General features: G+C 40.5%; 1 protein-coding gene across 3 annotated transcripts; it reads right to left on the minus strand.

Moving 5' to 3' along the window:
• Positions 1 to 1,099: 1,099 nt before the first annotated feature.
• On the minus strand, positions 1,100 to 19,585 carry LOC115561347 (probable E3 ubiquitin-protein ligase HERC6). Of its 3 annotated transcripts, none has more exons than XM_030381326.1 (23): positions 19,281 to 19,584; positions 18,587 to 18,740; positions 16,847 to 16,917; positions 14,830 to 15,057; positions 14,534 to 14,625; positions 13,717 to 13,844; positions 13,426 to 13,565; positions 13,177 to 13,229; positions 12,854 to 12,945; positions 12,695 to 12,754; positions 12,450 to 12,546; positions 12,171 to 12,351; positions 11,384 to 11,535; positions 11,105 to 11,227; positions 10,758 to 10,856; positions 9,621 to 9,800; positions 9,010 to 9,156; positions 8,652 to 8,821; positions 8,367 to 8,433; positions 8,191 to 8,261; positions 3,022 to 3,205; positions 2,245 to 2,347; positions 1,100 to 2,148 (listed from the first exon to the last, which is right to left on the minus strand). In XM_030381326.1, exons 1-23 carry the CDS (start codon positions 19,483 to 19,485, stop codon positions 1,928 to 1,930), a joined length of 3,018 nt encoding a protein of 1,005 aa, XP_030237186.1. In that variant the 5' UTR covers positions 19,486 to 19,584; the 3' UTR covers positions 1,100 to 1,927. The 3 variants fall into 3 exon arrangements, with proteins under 3 accessions (XP_030237186.1, XP_030237185.1, XP_030237188.1); XM_030381325.1 differs by having other exon boundaries at positions 18,557 to 18,740; XM_030381328.1 differs by lacking the exons at positions 1,100 to 2,148; positions 2,245 to 2,347; positions 3,022 to 3,205 and adding an exon at positions 7,647 to 7,822 and having other exon boundaries at positions 18,557 to 18,740; positions 19,281 to 19,585.
• Between the last annotated feature and the right edge of the window lie 426 nt (positions 19,586 to 20,011).

Raw genomic sequence — 20,011 nt, forward strand, 5'->3', positions numbered from 1 at the left:
GGAGTTTTAGTATATTGGGGTTTTAGTGCCTTTTGGTGTTGGGTTTAACGGGTTTGGGTAGTGTGTTCGGTTTAATGTAAATTATGGGTTGTGGGGTGTTGTTATTGTGTGAATTGTTGTTGGCAACCGTTACCCGGAGTCGCATGTCCGTTGGTGGGGTGTGCGGTGAGCTGTGTGTTGTGTGTCTTGGTTCAAATAAAGATCCTGCTGTCGTGCGGTGTATGGGACGCAGAATTACCTCAGGACCTGACTCTGTGTGCTTCTTGGCCGACGCTACAATACTAAAAGCAATGCAATTGGCAATCAGAATATCTACATACAGTGTTAGAAAGTTAATATTATTATATACAGCTATGTACAACTGGATGATTATTCATAAATGGACAGAAAATATTTTTGTATTATTTTTAGTGCTTTCAAGTGATTAAAATAATTAATCGCATTAATTGCATTAATGTCATAGTTAACTCACGAGCAATCGCGATCAATCACAAATGTTTTTTCTATGCTAAATATCCCTTGATTTCTTTGTCCCATTAATTGTTCTCATTGTAATGCTCTTATCAACGTGGAAAAGTGCATCGGCTTGCCTTGTGCAAATGTTTTTTTATTGATAACAACATTGGCATATACTGATCAAAACAGGACGATACAAAAAAAAGCCTATAGTGCAATTAAACGATGAACATACAAACATACTGCCTTGAACATAGCAGTCAGGCTACTGCTTCTTTGTTTTGAGCCAAAGAAAAATAAAAGAATTGCGTTAATCGCGCAATAAAAAAATTAACGCCGTTAAAATTGGTTTGCGTTAACGCCGTTAATAACGCTTTTAACTGACAGCACTAATTATTTTATTTGCAGTTTTCAACGTCTGTTGATGAGGAAGTGTGACAGTAAATGGTCAACCTTACTACGACTCTGTCTTCATTGGCTACGGTTTAACTCTGTGTTTAAGTCAGAGTTACAACACAGTGCACGAGAATACTACAGAGTCCCTTTAAATCATTGCGCTTGGTGATTTGCTTTCACAAATCGGCTGTGTCACTACCAAATCTCTCAGTGTGATTTGATAAAAACGGCACATTGATTACAAAAGTAATTCATTCATTAGAATTTAATTGTCTTAAATGTGGTTTACCTTCAAAATTAAGATTATGACAATCAAATGCACATTTCTTGTTATAAATGTTATCAAAATATTGCATTTTCCACTGAAAATAAATTAATGTCAGCCATCTTGTTGCTTTCGCAGACAGTCACGTGACGTGGATGCAGGACTATAGAAAATAATTGGCCAAAAATGTTTTCCGTTGCTGACCAATGTCGCTATACTACATTTTTGAGTGAGACAGGGTTGTATATGATTGAAAACTCACGTTCCCCCTAAAGGTTAAATAAATAAATTAAGCTATCAAGGTATAGTCTAACAAGAGGGATAGTACAATTCATGAAGGTAATTTTGATTGTGCGTAAATTATATTTATGCAACCAGGGGCGGAGTGGGACCCTTTTTCAGACCGGGAGTTTAAGGCCCTTACCGGCCCCCTGCGCAGATATCTTAGGACCCGCGATTGCGGGTCCTAAATACAACGGCAAGTGGGCACTGGCCGCAGTGTTCGGCTCTTACCACTAGGGGGCTCCCAAAATACATTTCAAAGTGGACCGGCCCACCGGGAAACATCCTGATCTTCCCGATTGCCAATCTGCCTCTGGATGCAATCCTTACTTGTACAAGGCCACTTCAAACGAGAACATAAAACGTACTGATCTGATAACGGAATAGACACATTGAGTGCTTACATGATCAACAACATAACGTCTTAAAAGCTAACTATATCAGTGAGTCTACCAGTTGGGTATCTGGTGCAAAAATGAATGAACCCAATCAATGTATGGTGTGACCGAACATTTTAAGGCGGCTTTATCATTCCTCCCAGAAGCCTCTAGTGTGGTAAATTGCTGCCAACAGCATGCTTTTTAGCGTCCTCTTGGTGGGATATCTCCTGTAGTTGGGTAGCAGTAAGATGGAATGGCAAGTGAGGGCTTCTGGGAAATGGAGTTCTGTGGCATTTGGCAGGATCGCCACCGTCATCTTTACTTTTATTATCCCGATAATGGGTACACGATCCAGACCTGTGAGGAACACTGATGGGAAGGCAGGTGCAGATAATGTTACAAAGGTGCATACATCATATACATACTATGACTACTAAGTTACGTAGCAGCATGTTTAATGCTTACAGAGAAAACGTTTCTTTTCGTCCTCGGTCAGTTCATCAAACACCTCCCAGAAGGTTATGATAGTGGGATGTGTTTCGCTGTACTCTCCTTCATACACTGTGTTCTGGGGGAGTTACAGAGTATTACAAATCAATCAATCAATGCTTCCATACCGAAGTGAATCTTTCGGGAAGAAAGATGTCATGTGAATTGGAAAATATAACAAATATTCTGACCCGATCATAACAACCGTAGTTTTGGTGGCATACCCAGGAGAGCGGTTTGGTTCTTTCTCATTTTAACCCTTCGTCTTGTTTTTCTTCATTTTTTATATATTTGAGAATATTATTCCTGTTATATCCTGTTATATCCTGTCACTCATGTCTTTCATTTTCTCTATATTTTTCTCATTCGACATCTTTTTCAAAATAACTTGTTATCCATCCTTTTTCTCACCTTTCTCACATTCTGAACGTAGTTCACCCTCTTCTTTTCTACATTTACATTATTTTTATTTCCTCTTGTTCTTTCTCCATCTTTTATTTCTATGTTCTCAATATTCTCATTCTCCATCTTTTATCAAAATGTTTCTGCCCTCCATATTTTTCTTTTATTGCTCAATGTTTATTTTCTTTGTCTTTCCATATATTCTCTTTTTCTCTGTTTTCGATTTCCTAATTTCTCCATAATGTTTCTCAACATTTAAATCCCAGGAAAGTCTGGAAATGACCACTTGCTGATATAATGATCTCCTCTCAATAAAATAGTGTGTCACTTGTTATGCCAAGTAGTACAGACCTGCTTCATCACATCCCAGTCAGTGAATTCCTGGCCCACCATCACGCCTCGTAACTCTTCCGGCTGGAAGAACTCTACCCCGTCTCTGCTGCACACCTTGAAGAAGCCCCTCTTGAACTCTTCAAACACCTTCTCAACGGATTTGTTGAAGGCATAGTCGATGTAGGTATCGACAAACTCTTTCCTGTTGATGGACAAAGTGCTATGCTTTAGATCAGGGGTCTTCAATTAAAATTGAACACGGTCCACTTACTGAAAATTCCCTCCAAGAAAGGTCCGAACCTACCACGTCCTAATAGCCTTCTTTTGTCAAATACAATCAACACGGCCTATTACCTTATAATTTCAGATGTATTTATTTTCTATTTCCAAATAGCTTACTTTTAACCAAGAAAAACTAGTAAGACAAAGTAACACATATTAACATTTCAAGTAAACAAAACAGGTACATTAGGCCTGCAATTCAAGTAAACATAAAAAGTGCATAAGGCCTACATGTGAAGTAAGCAGAACAGGAACACTAGGCCTACACTTCAAATAAACACAAAGTGCATTAGGCCTACATTTCAAGTAAGCAAAACGGGTACACCAGACCTACATTTCAAATAAACACAAAAAGAACATTAGGCCTTCATTTCAAGTAAGCAAAACAGTGTCTCAAGTGGTGTTAGACCCATCTCTTTCTTGTCTTGATGAAACAATCGCACATAAACCAAAAGCTGGGCATTATCCGTTACATCTGAAGACTCATCAATGGCTAAGGATGGGGCCCTCTGAACAGCCGCATGAAGCTGTGACAGTGCGTCATCTGATAACATTTAAGATTTTCTGGTTGTCGTTGCAGCTCACATTGGGATTTGCATTATTTTTTCACACAATTCATCCCTTTGTTTACCATCAAGTAACGTCTCGGCAGCAGCATTCAAGCACTCCTTCACAACAGTCGTGTCACTGAAAGTTTTATTATGTTGCCCCTAAATCCATGCAATCTTAAGTGAGCATTCATTTGCACGTTGCTGGCCTGTAAATTAGTGTGTGAAGACACGCGTAGACCTCTCATACTGAGCTCTCAGCTCGGATATTTTCCACGCTCTTACTTCTGGGGATACTTTTCCTCGAAGGATCTGTGTTTGGATTAGTAATGACGCTTAATATTCCCGCTTTTTATCAGCGCCACGGTTTCAACACATAAAAGACATAACAAAGGTTTTGTACTGCCTTGCGGGAGAATGAACAAGTATTGGTCAGTCCATTCATCTTAAAATGTCTGTTTTCGGGGTAAACTCTCCTTATTTTCAAGCAAGCCATTTTCTCATTCCAAATCGCTCTTCCGGTAAAATAAAAATTTGATGGGCTATTTTTTGAGTGACGCTATTACGCACATGCCGTGACAGACGGAGGGAGGGGGGGAGTTCGGTGAGTGCATGATCTTCGCTCTGTGAAGATCATTGCTCTTTGCTGTTTTTATGCTGTACTACAGACTATTCTGCCTTTCAATTTGTATTTCAGTGAGAAATGTTTTACTAACATAATCATGCTTTGTATAGTGAAATCATAAAAAAAAAAAAAAAAAAAAATCGTATTATTTTAAATTGGTCATGGGTCCGGATAGGATCGTCACTTGGTCCGAACCCGGACCGCGGTCCGCCGTTTGGAGATGCCTGCTTTAGATAAAGCACACTTGTGTTGATAAGCACAATTTGAACACAGTATAAATATTATTTACGGTGCAGGGGAGGGCCTGAGGGTTCTTATATCCAATTTAAGAGCCTGCAAAACTATAATTAGTACTATTGTTTTACTAGGGCCAAAGTATATAACTGATATGCTTCCACTACATAAGCTTTCTAGACCACGAAGATCTTCTGAGACTAATCTATTATTTATCCCCAGAGAAAACACAAAACATTGAATTTATTAGCAGGCTACACTGTGTCGCGCTGCTATGATGTCACAATGCTTACATAGCTGCCGCGGCTATCGCCATCGGGTATAAACCCCGCCCTACCATAAGGGCAGTGTCAGCGTTGGAAACGCCAGCCAGATTAAGTGTAACCGTGCCGCACCAAATCGCATCGGCTGTACCGCTCGGTGGAAACAAGACATAAGACTGGCAAAACTCTGACCACTTAAAACAAGACTTTTATGTTTGCTTTAGCTTTCTGATTAATCTTAAATACATTGCACTTTCTAAAATGCTTTTTATTTTTTATCTTTGCCTGTGGTTTCTTTTACTTATTTATTTTATAATTTTATTTTATTGTCTATGTGAAGCACTTTGACTGCCTCATATGAAGAGTCCTAGATAAATAAAGTTGCCTTGCCTTGCCTTGCCTAACAATAATAAGTGAATTTCGGTATCTGCAATGGCTTACTAGCAATGTTGTCCATACATGTTTCATTGTACATAAAAGCTCTGGCATTATGGTGGTAGGGCCACTGAAATGAAATGATTTCATGTCGATGCACAACTTCACACTTTAAGCAAAGTCCTTGTCCCGGTTTACCAATTATGTTAAGACGATTTGGTATTGGCCGGGATGTCTTTCAAGCAAGTGAAATCAAGGTTGAAGAAAGAAAGAGAAGTGAATACATTTCGGCATTCCACCTCAGAAACACGAATCGCTCTAATCTCTCAGAAGCCTAGGGTAGATCTTGGACAACAGCCTCAGGGATACAGCGACTATTACGAACAGTTGCGAGGAGATGGAGGGTTGGCTGGAAGATGTTCACAGAAAAAGCATTCCTGGAAAAATCAAGGTATGGATTTACCAGAACAGGATCATGTGGTCACTGCTCCTCTAGATGTCCCGACTGCCACAGTTTCAGACCTGGGAAGAGGCATCAGCCGATACCATTGGAAGTGGCATTGCTGAATCGCCCTCTATGGTAAAACCTGCAAACTAAGGCTCCCCCTGAAATCCACCAAGGTGGAATTTGAGGGTCTTGCGTGCAATGGAGATGCTGCAGTTCAGAAAGCCAAGCAACCCTTAAGTCTACATTGCAGGGGAAGCAGTCAAGACCAGTTGGACGTGGAATGTGGAGGTGGCAGTTGAACAGGCAGTCATGGATATGCCATCAAGTCGTGGTGGGAGCAGTGTCCAGATAAAGCACTGAGCTATCCCCCATTATGACGAGACTTGGGTCAAGGAGCGGTGGCAACTAATCCAGAATAAGGTGAGAGCAGAATCAGGGCTTCTCAACAATGCAACAGCTGACAGTGGACTTAGGCAGGCAACTCAGCATATTGCCAAGAACACCCTGAAACCTCACATTGTTCTGGTGACAGTGGCAATGAAGAGTGTTGTCGTGCTGAGGCTTACCATGTCATGGGAAGACTACACGGAAGAGGCCATTGAGCGGGAGGGCGACTGCCAAAGACAAGGTTGGGGGGCAAGATGCCCGCCATAATAGATAGGGGGCAGACGATCTGCAGGACAGTCCCTCTTAAGGGCTTATGGTGCACTCTGCATCACAGGTGAGAGGGGGAGGAGGGCCTTCTATAACAACACAGATGCTGCAGAGAAGGCCTCCAGGTCTGGATCATTAGAGTGTATCTGTGGGAGAGTGCTGCTAGGGCAAAAGCTGAAGAGCTAGCTTGATCAACCTTAACTGGGTCGCCTGAGACAGGGTGTCTGATGTTCGAGCCGAAACACCCGAGTATCTCAGTTTAAATCAGTGATGATGCATTTTTTTTTCTTAGGACCCTCCTTATTCAACATCGACATGCTAACACTAGGGCAAATCATGCAAAATAACAATATTGACCATCATAGCTATGCTGATGACATCGCTATCACCAAATGACTATCGGCCCATAGATCTGTTGTGCCAGTGCATTGAGCAAGTGAAAGACTGGATGTGTCGAATTTTCCATCAACTAAATGAGGACAAAACCAAGAAAATTTTATTTTGTGCTAAAACGGAAAGGCTTAACGTAACCCAACACCTTCACTCTCTGTCCCTGAAAACCTCAATCAAAGCCAGAAATCTAAGGTTTATCATGGATTCTGATTTACATTCCGAGGGTCACATCAAATCAGTTACAAAATCTGCATATTATCACCTTAAAAATGTAGCAATTAGAGGGCTTATGTCCACTGAAGACTTACAAAAACTTGTACATACCTTTATCACTAGTAAGCTTGATTACTGCAATGGACTCCTTAGAGTTCTCCCAAAAAAAACTAAGGAAACTTGAGCTTGTTCAGAATGCTGCTGCTAGAGTTCTAACAAAGAGAACAGATTACACCAATTCTTAAATCGTTACATTGGCGTCCTGTAGTGTAGGTCCGAGAATTGATTTTAAAATTATGTTGCTAACCTATAAATCCCCCCAAAATATTTAACTGATATGCTAGTCCTTCTAGACCACTAAGAACTTCTGAGACTAATCTGTTAATTATCCCCAGAGTAAACACGAAACATGGGAAAGCAGGATTTAGTTACTAAGCCACAAATAGCTAGAATAAACCCCTCAGGATTTAAGACTTGCTCCAACTCCGACCACCTTTAAAACAAGACTGAAGACTTTTATGTTAAATCTTAAATACATCGCACTTTCGAAACTTTATTTTCTATTTTTACCAGAAAGATACATAGTCTGATACCAGAGAGAAAGGATAAGGGTTTGAGACCCAATTTCTGTCTGGGTTGGAGTTCTAGAATCTGGGTTGGAGTCCCAGAGAAAGGACCAAGTTCCTTTAGGTCGGGTTTGGGGCCCAGAGAAAGCACCAAATTCCTTTAGGTCGGGTTGGAGTCCCAGAGAGAGGACCAAGTTCCTTTAGGTCGGGTTGGAGTCCTAGAGAAAGGACCAAGTTCCTTTAGGTCGGGTTGGAGTCCCAGTGAAAGGACAGAATTCCTTTAGGTCGGGTTGGAGTCCCGACGTGGATACCAGAGAGGCTGTTGATCTGATCTTAAATACTTTGCACTTTCTAAAATGCTAATCTATTTGACTAATTTTTATGTTTTCTTTTACTTATCCATTATTTTATTTTATTGTATGACAATGTTTATATGTGAAGCACTTTGAGTCTGCCTTGTGTATGAAAAGTGCTATATAAATAAAGTTGCCTTGCCTTGCCTATATGTTTTTATAAAAAAGTTGTATTGTCAGGTCAAAGCCTAACTGGATGATAATAGATTGACCTCAATCATCCATAAACCTACTTGTTGAAACATGAGACAGGCTTCCCTTTTGCTGTTGAATCAAGTTCCACTTTTCTGCCATCCCAGTCCACCTGCAACACACAATGACCAATGAGCCATTGCAATTACTTGTCAATTAGAAAAAGCTTAAGGAAAGCCCATAAGGCCTTCTGTTTTGCAGAAGAAATTCACCCTACCGTGAAGATGAGGTCCAACTTCTCAAAGTCCTCAGAGGTGTAGTCTTCCAAAATGCAATTCAAACTCCTGTAAGGATAGCCCCCATGGATTTAGTTGATCTGCCTCCTAAACCCTGCCCTAGCCTTTGATACTTATTTGGTTCTAGTTGATTCTAGTTGATAGAACCATTGATGTTTCTTAATTAAAAAAGTATAAACAACATCTTCACTTTTGATTAGATAACCATATATTAACCACAGGAAATTAAATGCCAGGCTATTAATTTCTGTAAAACCATGACATACCTTGCTACTACTGGCTCAAATTCTTTCATGTCTTCATAGGATGGTTTCACGTTGACCAGCTTCTTGAAGAGAACTAATGGGAAAGGCAGATTGATGATGTTGTAGTTGTTCAAGGCAATGCCACATAGAACTCCAAACAGGAAGTACTTCTCCAATCTGGGCGGGTCAACCTGTCTCAGACAAACACAGGTTGATAGTTGTTAGTATGGACTATATATATATATACACTATATTAGGAAAAACTGTCAGAAAAGTGAATTATCATACCGATATTTTATGTAATTTCAAGTGTATAGTAATAATTGTATTATTGTTACTGTGTAGACAAAAGTTGTGAAGCATGAAGGTTATTCCTCACCTGGGCAGGGAACCAAGCTAGTGTCTGGCCTTCATTATACATGAACATTTTTGACCCAGGGTCCATGAGCTCCTCAAACACGTTGATGAAGAAGTCTTGTTGGTTGACTGCTTTGGAGGTAAATTCCAGTTCTTCTTTGAAGTGCACCTAGATTACATTACAGGCTTTAGTGGCCTTGGAGTAAGTCAGCCTCAATGGATTCAACATGCTCAACACCACAACCCAAAGCCATAAAAGGGACATGAAAGTTCTCCCCGAAAGCCATTGAGATAGAGGCCTTGAGAAGGAACACAGTTAATAATATAATAATATTAATAATAATATAATAACACCTCAGTAAATAAGTGGTTCGTCAACATTTTGATTTGGTTTGGAAACGCAGCCATGAAAATCAACTGAAGGTGCTCAATCGAAGCAAATAAATAAGTCATGCTCAATTTTGGAGCGATTTTCAGCCATAAATGTGGAAATGATCTTTTTCAATCTCAAGAAAATGTATTCTGTGTAAGGGTGAATGCATGCCAGAGATTTTCAGTGGAGCTCCGGTGTAATAGGGAAAAACAGAACTGCGAGACACCGCAGAGACAGACGTTTAACAGTGACTTATTCACCAAGAGTTGCCTCTTGAAAAGAGAGTGGTCGGCTGAAGACAGGTGGCGGAAAGTATCTTCAACAAGATGTGTTCGTCTCAGTTTGAGCTGGAACCCTGGCGCCGCTTCAGGGTTCCCCCGGAGACTAACTTCAAATTCTGGCTCCACCATGGAGACATGTAACTCCTGACGGTGTTGATTCTGTAAGAAAAAAAGCAAGGCCCATCAAAACACAATATACTGTTTGTTACTCATCCTTCTGGACCTCCTTCGATCGGCCTCCTCCTGCTGTTTTTATCCACTCTGCATGCTGATGCTTAAGACGCAGCTGGTTCCTTATCAAGAGCGTGATTCCTGGACTTGATCCCTCCCTTGTACAAAGTTGTTGTTTGGCCTTGTATGTCATCAGTCACCTCACTCAGTCTCACAACCTCTTTATCGGTTGTGAGACTGAGTGACTAAAAGTAGCCTAAAGTACTAAATCACACGTTGCAGGGGAAAATTGGCCTTCTAGGGCCTGGCTATTCTATGCCTTTAGATCTCCTTATCAATCTATGTTAACTTTGTAGCCTAGCAAAAATTAAAAATCACCCGTAATTATTTTTCACATGACTTACATACATATATATTGCTATAGAATTGTTCTACCTGATTGATTTTACTTATAAAAGTACATAAAAATACATTCTTTCCACAAAACCTGCCAGAGCCAGATGGATTTTTAAGGTTCCCATGAAAAAATCTCACCTCTTCTCTTCAGGCCTTCCTCAAAGCCACTCACCCAAAACAAATGACTAGCTTGCTAGCTTAAAGGACAAATCCGATGTAAAATGGATTTCGGATATGTTTGGTATGATGCTAACAAGTTGGAACGTTCGTTTTGGAGCAAAAAAGCGCATATAGACTCATTCTTCCGTTGGCTGTTTTTAGCCGATTCTATAAAAAAGGCTGTTTTATTGCTGTTGCTGTCTGACTCCCCAAACTTAAAATCATCAATTATCAATTTTAATTAATAAAATGATCCAGTAGATATTAAATTATATTTGCAATTTATTCAATCAGGCATTACTGCATTACTGGTGCATCATTTCTACATAGTAGGCCATGGAGCATCATTTGACAAAAACCATGGAGAGATATTCTCCCTGACAGTTATACCTTGAGATAATTTGCGTGGATGTTAAAGGACGCCAACTTGCAAGGGAGATTTAACACAAATGGATACCGGCAGAAGATGGCTGGTGCGTTCTCCTTTGCCTTAAATATATAAAGAAGGATAATTCTTAATTATAACAACTAAAACAACAAGTATCTAACATTTCTTTGAAAGTTTGACATTTAAGAGTATTTTATACTTTAACCACAACATTCAAGCGCTAATGTTTCGTAGATGTAATGTTTGTAAATCACTTCACACCTGTAAATATGATTTAGCAGCTGAAAATGCTGAATATGATAACTCCAAATGAAAATATATGAATACATGATGAATGATTTGTTTCTACCTCCTTTTGTGAGAAGGCAATCCAAAGGCCCACATCCTCAAAAGCATTGTACTGTGAGTGTTCAATTTGGTCTACATAAAAAGTACTCAGTGGAACCTTCAGAGACCGGCCAGCTTTATTAGCCTGTTAAGAAAAATGCATTGATAAATAATTACAGTAATGTAGAATTTTATGAAAGCATATTATACAAGTAAAATAATGATGAAGTATAATAAGGGGCTCCTTTTAGGGTCCTAAAAGGTGTCATTAAAATCTTACAAGTTAAGGTTAGTGTCTCACCTTGTAGAGCATCTTGAGGGTCTCCAGCAAGATTTTGATCTGATTGTCATGAGACTCCAGAAGGCCATTCATGAGAAGGAAGGACAGGGCCCGTTTGAACACCTCGATGTGATTGGTCAGGATGGCAGGGGGCAGGGAAGACCAACAACCTCCTTAAACAATAACAAAAACAACATTATACAAACACATTATAATCTACCTGTAATAACATACTACCTGTAATAACTTATAACTAGAAAATGCACTTCCTGTAGAAAACGTGGTGAGTGCTATAGTGCAAATTTAGGTTTAAATCAACCCGGTAGTTTAAGGCGTGAAGAAATTTTGAATAGCTTTAATCAAGTGAAAAGATTAGAACAGAATTCAAAGGTCTTAATGGAGTAAACAAGTTAAACAAATAGCTAAAGTGATAAAGTTTGAATAAAGTCAGTGTTACAGGCAAGTAAGTATAGAAGAATTGTGTGTGTATTTCACATCTAGTTCATTGAGATAAGCTCACAAATGATAAGGTTCATACCATTGGAATCTGTGAAGTCTCAGTTTCATTTGACATATGGTTCGTGTAGATAGCGTGACGTGAAAATGATAGTTTTTAAACATGTTAGCATTTAACTTCTACCAGAAGCACCCATCCGGAAATGTAAGAAGAATCTAGCCTTTTGCCATATAAGCCAAAGAAAGCGAAATTCCCTGATCTCCCATATTTGAGGTTTGTCTGCCATACATACCCCAGGGAGACTGTATAAGACCAAAATAACCAATCAGATTCAAGACAGAGGTGACTCACTTAGTAACCCGGAAGTCTTTCCATTTAGCTCAGTAATAATGAAAGCCAGTGGGATGACCTCATCCATCATGCTGTGGTCCTCTTGAAGAAGAGGACATGTCAGAAGAACCAGGAGTGCATCAGGGGACTTTAGCACAGTCCTTGCGTTTAGGAGATGGTCGACAATAACGGTAAAATGTATCTAGATGGAAAATATTCACATGGTTACAGTTAAAATATTGCTAAATATAACATAAATATGCGGTTCATTTATAATATATTGATATATTTGGTCTTAGCTCTTTCTTTGATCCATGGGATCTTCAGCAGCTGGTCAAAAGTCTGGGCAGCCGCCTCAACATCAGCAATCAATTCCCCTGTAGTCGATGGAGACAGACTGGCGAACCGGAGAAAGGTTAGGCACAGCGGAAGAAGATCCAGGTCTTAAGCTAAAGGGGAGCTTAACCTGCTCCCAGGATGTGCACAGGTGAGTTATGTGGGGACTGAACCCAGAACCGTTTAACCATCCAGCACTAATAACTTACTTGGGTTTTGCGAAAGCAGCAACAAGGCTCGAACTTGAAACCAACATTGACCGTATTTCCCTGCAATGGATTATAATACAATGGTTAGTACTAATGATACAGCAGTAATAGACAAAATATGGAAGAATATATTAGAGTATAAAGAATGCAATAACGAACTCTATAGCCTCATGATCGCTTTTTTCCATTGCCTGCCACTTTTGTATTTTTTTTTCATCAAACCGGCTGATGGTCAAGTCCCTTGTCAAACTCTATAGAAAAATACATAAGAGGAAATAACAGAAATCATTACACGGCTCGTCGCTGTAGAATGCCTCATTCACTTGAATGGGCCTTCCCAATGTTGGGCGGTAAATTATTTTTCCATAATTGACTGCTGTCAGGGAAAGTGTTTTTTTGCCTCTGATTCACTTCTTTCTTTTCCAGGTGAGGTGTTGTGTCATTACATTAGCATTAGCTTGAATGTATTTTCAATACGATACCTCAGCAGGTGAGTAGAGGAAGTTTGTGTTCCATCCAGCAGCTATTTTCAACTCTGCGTTTGAAGCAGGACAAGGTGAAACATGTTATATGACACTACACTAGATATAAAAGAAATGCATCACAATCATCCACTTTATTCCTCTGGATGCTCAGATCATATTATACTGTTTATATTCCATAATCTTAATCATACCAATTAAAAAAATCAATCAATGAAATTTAGTTTTATAAATATTTATTCACAGTACCATTAGGTACAGCTGCTGCACCATCAGTGGCCCATGGCAGTTGTACAAGAGCTGGTGAACCATCACTCCCACTTTGACCTTTAACCTCGCTGCCAAAGGTCCAAATGTGTCCCAATGAGCCCAGTATTAAGGTGTGGTGGCTGGAAATATCAAAATATCAATATTTAGAGGAAACCAATGTCACCTAATTATTTAAGCTTTTTATGTTTTTGGAACAAAAACAACAATATATATATTGTTCTTCTATAATCCACCACACATCCATTTAAGATTAGGTCATGTGATTAGCACCTGCCGCATGCAATCTGTGAGACGGGTTCATCGATGCCCTGGACCTCTCGGGGTACTAGTTCACCGGCAGCAGAGCAGTGGCCCAGCTGACCGTGGCTTCCATCTCCAAAGGTGAAAACCTTCCCATCCTAGAGAGCCCAACATAGCAGTGTAAAACACAACAATCCAACTCCCACTGGGAATCATTGGGTCTGCCCACCTTCCCTTTCCACTACAATGACTCGCCAGGCTAATAGAGTGTCTGTCCGTCAGTTTGTCCGTCACACAATTCGACTGCGCACACTAGCCTAACTTTATGCAAATGTTTGTCGACAAGCGACCAATAGGAGAGTAGATGTGCAGGTCAGCTCTTCTCTCCCCTAGTAAACAATTGTGTTTCTTCGCCTGCCATTGCAAGTAGGCTGACTGAGTAGTTTTTACGTAATATATATCATCTTCTTGTAAATGTACTGACTAATAAAACAAATATATATCTGTTGTGGGGCCATGCACGAAGATTGTTTGAAACCATATATAACTTTATTTTAACGTGGGGGGGCAGAGCAGGAAAGTTGTCTGAAAACATATTCAGACAATAAACATATACAATACAACAAATAAATATTTAATTTTTGGTTGACTAGCTTACGGAGACTGTCTAGAGGGAAACACGTATGCTTCTTGATAAATCTATGGTGATATTTTGTGTAGGTAACACTGCAGGTAAAATATATGAATTTGTTCCTCACACAATGTACAATTTAACACAACCAAAAATTGAGTATGACAATAATATATAGTGTTTGAAGAGAAGGGCCTGGTAGCCATGTGTGAATACCTTTGTTAGGACAACAGAGTGTTCTGCGCCACAGCTTGCAGCGGTGACCTCTAGTGGTTTGAGGGATGGTACTGCAACAATGTTAAACCTACCTGTTGGACATATTGAGGACATTCCCAAATCATAAAACTTTATCTAATTGACAGGAATCAATAATTCTAACACTTTCATTCAATAATTGTATTCAAACAGCACAAACAACTGGGTCAGCAGAAACAACAAAGACAAATAATCAGACATTGGAAGAAGCAATGACATTTGTAAAGTAACATTCCGAAATAAATGTTGATGAGTACCCTTCTCATCCACTCTGTTGAGTCCCAGTTGGCCCAGTTTGTTGGCCCCGCAGCAGTAGACTAGCCCTGAGAGAGCGATGAACAGGCTGTGGGTCCCTCCGGCCGCCATCAAGGTAACCGGTATCCCCGTGAGAGAGGGCACCAGGGCAGGGAAGGGCTGCAGGGGCACATCCCTCCCTAAACCCAGCTGGCCGTGACTGTTGGAGCCCCATGAAAACACGTCTCCGGCTGGGTTGTGTGTGTGAAGGAAAAATGGCCGCACATCAACACACTCAAAATACAGCACAATAACAGATCAGTTAGGCCTTCCTTACTCTTGAAAACTCTGTAAAAAATGTCTGAATTCGTTGTTTTTGTGAATGACACAGAGCTTGCTCAAAGCATATCAGCATTTAATTTGCATCTCAATATTCAGTTCTAATTAAAAATTGGCAAATGAATTAAATATTCTTCTGAAATTATACAAAATATTTAGATTAAATACATTTTATTAAAGCTATACCGCTAGGGGTTGCTCAATCAAAACAATAACAGAAAAATAGTTTGATGATGTTAAGAATTAGTGTAGCAATATGGGATTATTTGTCTTCGACCCGATTGCCACTGAAAATCGATCTGACTTGGCTCAGGCAGAAAAAACATGTTAACGGACAAGTTAAGCTGTAGATCATTTTGTTTGTGTTTTTTTTGGAGCTGAAGATAATGCTGGGTAATTTAAAGTGGTAGGGGGTTGAAAGTGTTTTAAAAATATCATATCATGCTTTTTTAGGGTTAATAATGCATTCTGGGGGTACTACTAGAATAGGGTTACATGCCTGTATAAAAAAAATACTTATTATTCTCACACTGTTCGTTTCTGCAAACCATCCATGGATGGGGATGTAATGCACATAAGACTTTATATAATACTGGTAAAACTGACTGTTACATGTAACAGACTCTAACCATGAATACAACTATGGATTTCTCTGTGTTGGAACATTCTGCAAAACTATTTTGATAATATTAAGCACACAACTCAGCAAAATATATAAAATAGATCTAGTCAATGCTCCTCAATCTCCTTCAGCTCTCCTACTATCCATGGCTATGCTGTGTCCACCTTAAAAAGGGACAATATAAACATTCTCCAGTCGAGATAACATTTGTTTAAATTGTTAGTGCACTACCGGTTTCAGCTTGAATTTGAACACCATGAGCTTATGTGCCGTTCATGTGTCCTGGTAAAACGAGACGCCTCGTCAGTGATGACGCTCACGCTTACGTGTCTTCCCGACAGCGACCGTTCATGTGCACTTCATTTGGAATTTAAAAGTTCTTCTGCGTCAGCTGTATTTATCACACCAACAGGATTAACGCCACCATCTATTGGGTGTGGAACATAGATTATGTGTTTGTTGGTGATGACTTACTGTCCTTTTGCTTTTATTTATGAGAAGCACATTGTATTGCCACTGCATGGAAGGCTACACTCGCCCTTATCTAGAGCTGGTTTACCAGTACACAACGTTTAAAACTGAGCAAAGTTGATGCCAACAGGCGGTCACAATGTCAATCAATAGAAGACGTGTAGACATGGCAAAAAATATGTGATATGATGGTAGATACTATTACATTGAGTAAAACTCTGGCCCCAGTTGCCGAACGGAAGTAGAATCATCAGAGCGTCATGAGGTGTCTTTCACGAGAACTTTCTGAAAATGTTTTCCCCATAATTCCCAGCGATCTCAACACAACATTAATACAACTGCGTTTTGGACTGAAAGTTATAGGAAGGAGAGGGAGGGGCATGTGGGCATGTGATTATTTTAGTAATAAAAAAAAAGGCTATGTTCTAGAGATCATAGAAGACGTACTCAGGCTTATAACCCCAAAAGTAACACGGTTTTGTGTTCACTGTCCCTTTAACTTTGTTAACATATGTATGTTGACTGTTGATTAGACTATTGCTAGGGTCTAAGGATTTAGAAAGAAGATAAATAAATCCAACAAATATTCAAATATCAATAAATATTACCTTTCGTTAAAGCCAAGGAATGGGAGTTTCCACACGCTACTTGGACTACTGGTACAGGAAAATGCAGCAGACTGTAAGGAAATTACGTCTTTGGTTAGTTAAAGGTCCCATGACATGCTATTTTATGGATACTTTAATATAGGTATTAGTGGGCCACTAACACAGTATTCAAAGACGCTCCCGAAATTCAGCCGTGGTGCAGAGTTACAGCCACTCCGAGCCAGTCGCACATTGAGCTTCCCCCAAATGCGCTTTTTTGGTGTCTGTCGCTATAATGCAAATGAGGAGGAGCGAGGCGGGTCAAGGAGGAGGGTGGGGGTGTGGCTCTGAGCAGCTTGAAGCCACGGTACTATGCGCTCTGTTTAGAGTGGATGTATCGCAATGGCGAGGCGCACACAGCCTTTAGCCGTGTTCTGTAAATATTCTAGAACACACGGGAGTCCTGGAGCTCTATATATAAATAATATCATATTATACATAGATATCTATATCATATAATATATATTATCACGGCCAAAAGCTGTATGAGCCGATATTATGAATCTCAAACGACCGCGTTGGGTTCTCCGACGTTCCTGGTTCTTCCGCGTCCACATCAATGTGAAGTAGACTGAACCGCGACATGGAGGAGAAAGGGATTGTTGCCGGGCAGCGCTTCGGCACCTCCGCCTCCTGCAGCGCCGAGGCAGTGGTCCCTCGGCAGCGGTCGACATTCGCGGCCAACAATCCCTTTTTTCCTCCATGTCGTGGTTCATGTTCTTGAGGGAGTCAAAGCCAAAGTTCCTTTCCCCCAATTCATTCTCAACCATGGCTGAGATAAACCCCACTACGAGTCTCGTTGTAGAAATACCAGAGACGAGAGTCCGACGTATTATGCGCCATAACACCAAAAGCAGAACGGTTATCCAAATAACAAGGAAGTGTACAACACTTGCGTTACATTCCTGGAGCTCTACATCTAAATAATATCATATAATACATAGACATCTATATCATATAATACATATTATCACGGCCAAAACCTGTGTGCGCCTCCAGACGATATTATGAATCCCAAACGACTTTGTCGGGTTTTCCGACGTCTCTGGTTCTTCCACTTCCACCTCAATCTGAAATAGACTGAACCGCGTGCTACCTGCTGCCGGGCGGTGGTGCTTCGCGGCGGTGGTGCCTCGCGCAACCGGCGGCATGTTGCAGTTCATGTCCTTCAGGGAGTCAAAGCCAAAGTTCCTTTCCCCCAATTCCTTCTCAACCCTGGCTGAGATAACCCCCACTACAGTCTCGTTGTGGAAATACAAGAGACGTCAAGGAACCGACAGCAAACACTTGCGTTACAGTGTGTGTAATCACACACACTCACATATATGTGGCGCTCGCACAGTCGTGGCTCATTGGCGGGCCAAATTCTCTGGGCGGGCAAAGCAGAGAAAGGGGAGGAGCTTAGATCCTTTATGACGACATATTGGACCACATTCCAATTCAGCGCGCTTGAGCCTCCGTTTTCTTCAAAGGCGAGCAGAACACCTAGTGCTCGTTTTACACCAAACGCAAGTTTTAGCCACTGGGGGACCATAGGCAGGCTAGGGGAACTCTATTTATGTTAGAAAACCTCATAAAGTGAGATTTTCATGCCATGGGACCTTTAATGAGTTTATTTATTATGTTGATTGTTGATGAATTAATAATCTTCTATTTGCCGGTGACCACAACCTTATTATTAGTATGATGTTGTGTCTTGACCTTGGTGTTTGGATCATAGACGTTATGTGTCCAACGCCAAGTTGTCCATCACCACCTGCCCCCCAGGAGTACAGGTCTCCAGTTGTAGACAGCAAGAGGCAGTGGTCCTGACCGCAGGACAAGCTCACCGCTCTTCTACAACCTGACACACGTCCTGCAGTGGGGGCAAAACAGACAAATGCAAATGGGTTGTGGGAAGTCTGAGGGAGTGGGACCAAATTCATCGTGAAATAGTGAACATTGAAACAGAATGGAATTTCAAAGGCTATTAAATATTAATGATACACAAATTATTCTCCATTTAGTTTAGTTTACAATCATCATTGTTGTGCCTCAGTACCAACAGTAAAGGATTCATGGTGTAATATTTGCCCCATCCCCTTACAAACTCTGTGCAGCTCATGACTTTCGTTTCTTTGATTTTTTTCACTTGCAAGAGAAAGTGAAACTAACAAAGTGGGCAAACCAGACTGAATAAATGGCTAAATAACAAATATTTCAAAGATACAAAGGGTAATAATAAGCATAAAACAAGTTGATGTGAATTATGTGTTACAGATGTTGATACATTTTAAATTGTTTATATAGTCCTATGCCTATTGGTTATCTGGCGATATTTTTCTATGTAACCTCAATTCTATTTCTTACTGTGAACCCATATTGAAAGGGCTCATATTGTACAAGAACAACTCACCTGGCTTCGTCTGATCTTCGAGACTATTTCGACCGAGTTGTCCTTTGGAGTTTTGTCCGCAGGACAACACTGTGCCATCGCCGGTGAGGAATAAAGTATGCTGCGCACCACAACAGATGAGTGAGATGTCTTTAATGATACTCCACGACAAACGAGCTGGGTTTGGTTCGGCGGAGCAGTTTTTCCACCTGTACAGCTCCATCATAGAGCTTTAACTAAACACGTGGACTTTATAACCAGAGATAAACCACCATCAAGTCACCCTCCGCCCAAAGAGAGACTGAGCGCTGCTTTCGTTTCCTACTGTTTTATATCTGCCCCGCCCATAATACAGGGGTCATAGGCGGCGATTACGCCCGGGACGCTGGGGACGCGTCCTCACAACAGACCAAAAATAGTCGGAAAGCCTACAGAAACTATAGATAGTTAATGTGACAATCACATTATTAAAAATAAACTTGGATCAATGATTTACTGAGGAACTATTTTTTTTGGGAGCATGCTTTTGCAGGGAGTTCGCCGCCCCACCTTCCCATATGGACGGCACGCGCCTGATCAGTTCTATACATTGCGTCTATCTTCTGTTTGGCGCACATGGCTAATTTGCATACTTGCACAGGACTGTCGACTCCGCTTGGCAAAAAAATAGAACGTAGGTCTATTTGTGAATAAATGCTTTCTGAATACTGGACATGGTGAGCTTAAATAAATTTAAGTGACCATTAGTGAGA

Source organism: Gadus morhua, chromosome 16 (assembly GCF_902167405.1).
Source record: "Gadus morhua chromosome 16, gadMor3.0, whole genome shotgun sequence".
NCBI lineage: Eukaryota > Metazoa > Chordata > Actinopteri > Gadiformes > Gadidae > Gadus > Gadus morhua.